A 7,001-nucleotide genomic window follows, 5' to 3' on the forward strand; every position below is an offset into this window, starting at 1 on the left:
TTCTTTTTCCTTTTATCTTGATACAACTTAACTTTCTTAGTAGTTCTTAAGAAGCGCATGCTACGTTTCTTTACTTTCTCGACGTGTTTACATCTCGAAACAGGCCATTAATTAAAGTTTGGATAATGATGGAATGGAGTTTGTAATATATTAAACTCGGATGAACTACATTGAAAAATATACAATTTCTCTTTTGAACTTTGAAGTCTCTCATAAAAGCTGTCATCATTGACAGCTCATAACTCATCCTCTTCGCATTGTATAACGCAATTAAAAAAAAGAATTGTAATTTTTGAAATGTTTTTGAATTAAAAGCTATTAATCTGTAACAGTAAACTTACAATAAAGTATATATGCTACAAATTACAGACAAAATATTATTTTAAGTTGCGAAATAACTTTTTGTTTACGAAAATATCTCGTTTCCAATTTGGAAAAATTATTTTGTTCAACTACATAATACAGCGAATAAAGAAAATAAACAAAGAATTTCAAAGTATAATTAACAATTTGTCTTTCTTCGATGTATAATGAACAACTTATCTTTTTCAGCCATGTGGAGATAATTCATCAGTTTCGTCCTCATGCAGATAAAAATTTATTAATTTCACTTGCGTTAAGATAAGAAAATTGCCTATTTCGTCCACGTGTAAGCAAAAATTCATCAATTTCATTTATTTTTAAAATTCTAAAACTTATCTATTTCGTCCACATGTAGATAAAAATTCATCAATTTCCACCGCGTGGCGATTAAAATAAAACAAATGTCAATTTCGTTCACGTGTGATTATAAATTTTGTCTCTTTCATTTTTATAAATAATAATCTATTTCAACCACGTGTAAAAAAAATTCATCTATTTCAACCACGTGTAAAAAAATTCATCTATTTCAACCACGTGTAAAAAAAATTCATCTATTTCAATTTGTAAACATTATTCCAATAAAAAACCATTTTCGGATATTTCCAGGGAATTTTTCTCATGTTTGAAATCGAAATTTAACTTTATAACGCAACATTTCTTCTCTAGAACAGAAATTTATCAATAGTCTACTAAAATAAATTTGCGTAATGTTTTTATTTTGGATTTTTGCCAGAAATTGCCTACACAGCCTACCGCAATTAGCAATTGCCTATAAATATTTACACGAGTTTGGATAAATTCGATTTTTATAAATTAAAATATGGTTAAAATTAAAACTAAGAGATGTTAATATTATGGTTTCTAAGTCGAAATTCTCTTCAAATCTTTCTTCTTTACCATAATTAGTCAGCTATTTTAATTTATAAACACAGACTAAAACTTTATACATTCTTTATTTAATGTTATTTATTGTAACTAAAATTTTAATGACGTTAACTTTTTTTGTAAACAAATATAAATTTCGTGTTAAAAACGAACCGTATAAAGCTAAATAGCGTAATTTCGACACTGAATAGTTCACTTAAAAGTGTAGAAAATAATATTTTAAATTATTATGGAGTTTAATTTTTTAATGTTTTAAAATGGGATGCTATTCGTGTTGAACGTTATATTTAAAATAATTTAAAAAAATAAATAATTAAATTCAATGAATGTCTTTTATCTCTAATGAATAATAGCTGATGATTAATAACAATTTAAACAATTAATCTTTGAAATTTGCTTTAGGCATCCTTTATGAAAAAAAATAATTAATAATAGTGTGTAATTTTACTCGCACACGTCTGCAAAATTCAGTTTTCAACACAAAATAATTACTTAAAAACACTTCTTTAAAGAATAATTTATAAAATATAAAATAATTCATTAGTAATATAAAATTCACGAGTAAATCTGTATAAAGTAAGGATATTTTGAAGATAAAAGCGTATTAAAACAATGTTATTTTTCTGATTAATGACGAATTTCTAATTATCATCGTCAACTTAGCAATTAATCTTAGTTAAATCCATATATAATAGATCCACATAAGCTCTTTTAAAACATTAATTCGTAGATAAAAATGTGTATTATTTATAGTTAAATCAATGCTTATTTCCTTTACGAGAGTAAAAAAAAAATCGGATATAAGAAACAAGAAGATTGTATATTGTAAGAGTTAATAAGAATATAACGATCTTACCTCCCTTGGGGATATATTTGCACTAGCATCATTTTTGATTCAGCTACACTTTTTGATATTCCGATAGTAGCTGTAGTGTTAATGGAAGCTAAGTATCATCTCTGTTACTAACTCTTAAAAACATAATAGCAATCTACACCTTTTCTAATTATTGACGTCAGTGTGACGTTATACAAACAGGGATTTGTTAGATGGAGTCATATGATGGTTAAAGTTAGTTAGAGAGCGGGTATCTCTCTACACTCGGTAGGTTAAGCTAAATTGATGTCTTCCTTATTAGCTAGAGTGTTTGCTTAAAGTGAAAGTAATTTTCTAATGAAGAAGGGGGAAGCAACTAATACACACACACACAGAGAGAGAGAGAGAGAGACATATACACACACACACACACACGTATCCAACAGGCAAATACACAATAAGTTATTGAATAAATACGATTATTCGCGGTAGTACGACCCCCCTCGAAAGTGACTAGTATGAAATTCGACTCTATATTAATTGCTTGCAGAGCTTTAAGGGTTCTAATGTCATAAATCTGTCATTTAGAAGCTTCATTCATTGTTGTAACGTTTGAATGAACTGTTTGTGTCATCCGGTTTGAAAGCGTTCAGGAGATTGAAAATTGTTGGTAACAAAATTACGTAGCAAAGTTTAATCGTCGTTACGTTGCGTCACCGTAAAAGGTAACATTGTCAATATATTGCAACGATAGTGTAATATTTTCACTTCTAATCATTTTTCAAGAAACGTGATAAATGTAAGATTATTTAAAGATGAAGTGACACCGTTCTTGTGCAATTTTAAAGATAATACAATTAAGTTAAAAAAAATTTAAGGTTTAATAATTGATTTTCGGTACCCACACAAGTATCTAGAGGCGTTGTTTAATTCCTTAAGTATAGGTTAAATTTGAAAACAGCTTACAACAGAAAATTAGTCACAGAGGGACAGGAGGATAATGCCCGTAAAGGGGGGAACTCTTGAAAGGGAAAGTGTATTTAGTAAGAAGGCTTTGGATATTTTCTTTGTTTCTATTTACAACTTAAAACAATTGAACTTATATTCTATTATACAATACACAAGCATTACTATTTAATAAAAATAAATATAATACAAACTTTGCTCATCTTATAACAATAAATAATTCAAAATTAAGTATATAAAATATGCAAATTATATATCCTTAAAGATCAAAGAAACGTTATCCTTTGTGTATTTCTATATACAGCATTATAAATTAAATGTTTTTAGGATAAAAATGTCACAGGATAATCAATAAGATGTACTTTGAGATCAAACTCTGGGCCTATACGCGATGATATTTTATCCGAAATCACTTTATTTAGTTGATATAACGATAATAAATGATAAAATTTCAATTCGGTTGTTTATTTCTAAGATAATAAATCTTGATAAACAAATGGTTTATTTTCAAATTTATATATATAACATTTTTTTTGGGGGGTTAACATTCTTCGACACCTTCTTTAATAACAGTATAAATATATAGTAACACCGCACACAAAAAAGGAATTCTACGCCCGATTTTTCTTTAGTAATAATTAATGATATGGTCCTACAGATAATAATAGGTTCTACAAAACGAATCCTACTTGCCATCTGTCAGTTGGACCTATTGACGCCTTAGAAAAAATTTAAAATAAGGGAGCAAAAGTTATGTTGTAACTTGATCTCATAGCTTACGGTAAGACAAGAATTTTTCTTTATTTCTATAAAAGTTCTGTACATTTTAATACTAAAAAAAAAGAAGAAGAAATATGCCAATTTTAAAGTTTAAATCTTTATAAATATAAAAATTAATCAATAAACTTTAAAAGTGATGAGAAAAATATTGAAAACTGATAACTGCTGTGCAAGATACAACGATTAGAAGTCACTAGAGTCGTATTACTAAACTAGTAACCATACTATTGCAGGACTAACCCGCTGGAAATTTTTACCCTCCTTGTCAATGTCTAAGCTTTGGAGGTCAACGCGAAATATGATAGTCATTTATGTTCCCCTCTTATCCACCCGTCTCTATACTTATGTAGGGGGAACTTTCATTCAAGATAAGGCGTAGGTGCTGTGTAGTGGTCAAAGTGGCGACAGATTGGCAACCAACATATATGCTATCCAAGCTGTTAGCGTGACCCACTTTCAAAGTCTTGACCCTCGTGAATACTGATCATAACTTAAGAAATTTTCTAATTCTAATTAATTTTTTTTATGTACAGTACGTACCGTTACCTAGACTATATAATTTTGCAAACTTCTAGAAAGTTGTGAAATATCGGCCACTATCTTATTTCAATAAAAAATGTATTAAAAAACCTTCAACTGTTAAAAATATATAGTTTAAGATATGTAAATACGTTATAGATATAGATAATTAAAATTTTTTTGATAATTATATATAAATTTTATAGATATATTACGACTAATGAATATCAGATAACGTGTTTACAAGATTGCGAAACGAGTAACGTGAAGACTTTTTTTTCTTTTTAAATAACTATGTTAAAAATAAGAATATATAAACTGGATATTAGATTTAATTTTTTTTTTTCCAAATTTTAAACACAATTAATTCGGTAGTTACTTCTACTTCTCTTACAACAGCATCAGATGCTATATCAGGTCTCTAAAATCCGATACCGTACGTTTAAACCTGCAATCGTTATCTATAACCTTGACCAATATACATTATATATATATTTTCCTTGGTGAATAAAATATTTCATTAATTCTCCCGTAAAAAATATTCTTTGTACATTAAAAAAAGATCACATTTTTATATATTTACAAAATAAAAAATAATAATAATTTTTTAATTATATTCCATTATTCACTTAAGTAGAAAAATAATAATTTCTTAAGTAGGTGTAAGTGTATGATACATAAAGGAAAAACTAGTTTTAGAATATGAATAGAAATTTACTCACTCTTGGTACACGATTCTTTCTGGCAGCCATGTTCTTTCCTTGAGAAGTTTGCGCAAAATATTCAGTATTATAGTCACCGTAAAATTCTACATCCATTTTCCGCGTATCTATAAGTTTAAAATATATATATATTATTATTATATACATTTTCTATAACATTATATAAAATAGCAGATAGTTTTTGGTCATTAAAAGAAACTATTCTAGATTATATACATATATAGAGTGAGAGCTATATCATTAAGTTACTGTTTGTTCGACATTGAAAGACCAAAGCCATTTGACTAGTTTTTTTGTCATCTTGCAGTTTCTTACTACAGCGATTATAAAGAGTCTATATACTTTATTGTATTCCGCTTCGATGGAAACTAACTAAAAAAAAAACAATAAAAAAACTATCTTAAAAGTAAAATACTATAAAATAATAAAGCTTAAAACATTAAAAAAACCCTCATTTAATGAAGATTTAGATTAGATATTAATGATAATCAATGTTTATTTACAAACATTTCCGTTCGAAATGACTAAGCTATTGATCGTAACGTTACGTGAAGTTATGTGCTACACATTCAACTAGTGGTTCAGCTAAATACCTATAGTGATAATTTGGTTAAAATATATACATAAAATCGGTTATAGATAAGTTATAACACTGATCGATTGATTACCTTTAAATATAATAGAATATCCGATCGGTGTTCGATCGTTTACATTAATTATTAATAAATATTAAAGCATTCTAAATATAACAAACATCATAAATCGTTCTTACTAACCTATTTTAATGGCTGGAATGGCACCTCACACCAGTGCAGCCAGCCGTCTTTACACAACGAAGCCAAGCAGTTGCGTCTGTGCTCCTTCAGTGAGTCTAAGAAAATAGTGTCGTCTTTGTCTTAGTCACTGTGTTGTTATACAGTCTCCTGTGACGTTTAAACAGTTAAACACTCAGTCACATTTAAAAAATAATAATCGGACGAACACTAAATTCAATAAAAATAACACAGTAAATCGATGTTAAAAACTTTAGACACGAAACGAGTTAAAGCCAAGCAATGTCGTCTACATGGACCGTCCGCCAAGACACGGCTTCAAGGCAACAGCTTTGTGAATGGGAGAGAGAGACCTCCTATTGGTCGATTCGAGTGAATGGTCGTGTAGGAGGGGCTAAAACGATGGAAGTACTAGTATGCTGACGTCACGTTGGACCGCCATAGTTCTGATGACTTGTCTCATGTTGCATGTTCTCTAACGTATAAAAAAACGAGTTTCTTTCGATTGTATGATGGGCCTTAAGGCTATACGTTATCACTCACACGTCCTCATACTACTACGTACGTTCAGTGTCACGTATCATAATTTCTACGAACTGGTTTTGCTGACCATGACGTGTGCTCAACGTCATAGGTCAATGTATGCTTCGGAGTTTTACTTTAGCTTCGGCGTAGGTGTTAAGGAAAGTCGTTTTAAACCTGAATTTTTATAAACATAATCTAAACTTGTTTATAATATTCCTGTATTTTAAAACACAATCGTTAATTTCAAAATAATTTTACATTTTATTTTTTATTTTTTGACAATTATGTTGCAATTATTACTTTATTTATCAAACGATGAACCCATACGATATATTTATAACGTTAGTTCTTTAATATTCAAATCTTGTTTTCCAGTTTATATACAGAAGACAAATTTATGTTCTTTCCTCTTTTATGTATTTTACCAAAAACTAGTTCTTAACTTTTTTTTTAACGTAAGACTGCTTTACAGAAACTTGTTTTTTTTATATATATATATATGTTATACACTTATAACTAAAAACTCGTTACTTTCTTTTTTTGTGTGTACTTTAAAATATAAATAGGAAAAGAACAAGTTTTTTCTGTTAATTTTATACACTAAACAATTGTAAACGTTTTTTAAATCCATTTTTAATTATTACGTAAGTAAAA

General features: G+C 28.3%; 1 protein-coding gene across 4 annotated transcripts in view; it reads right to left on the reverse strand.

Moving 5' to 3' along the window:
• pnt (pointed) overlaps positions 1–6,155 on the reverse strand; it is a 41,243-nt gene extending 35,088 nt beyond the window's left edge. For 2 of the 4 annotated variants that reach the window (XM_067277267.1, XM_067277266.1), the window contains exons 1-2: positions 5,826–6,155; positions 5,050–5,156 (exon numbers count right to left, since the gene is read on the reverse strand). In XM_067277267.1, the coding sequence (XP_067133368.1) occupies positions 5,050–5,145 (96 nt within the window). In that variant the 5' untranslated portion in view covers positions 5,146–5,156; positions 5,826–6,155. Of the gene's footprint in view, positions 1–2,104; positions 2,848–5,049; positions 5,157–5,825 lie in introns of those variants that run through there. The other 2 variants (XM_067277265.1, XM_067277268.1) reach the window with 2 other exon arrangements.
• Between the last annotated feature and the right edge of the window lie 846 nt (positions 6,156–7,001).

This window comes from Centruroides vittatus, unplaced genomic scaffold, assembly GCF_030686945.1.
Source record: "Centruroides vittatus isolate TY-2023 unplaced genomic scaffold, ASM3068694v2 contig_738, whole genome shotgun sequence".
NCBI classification, from domain to species: domain Eukaryota; kingdom Metazoa; phylum Arthropoda; class Arachnida; order Scorpiones; family Buthidae; genus Centruroides; species Centruroides vittatus.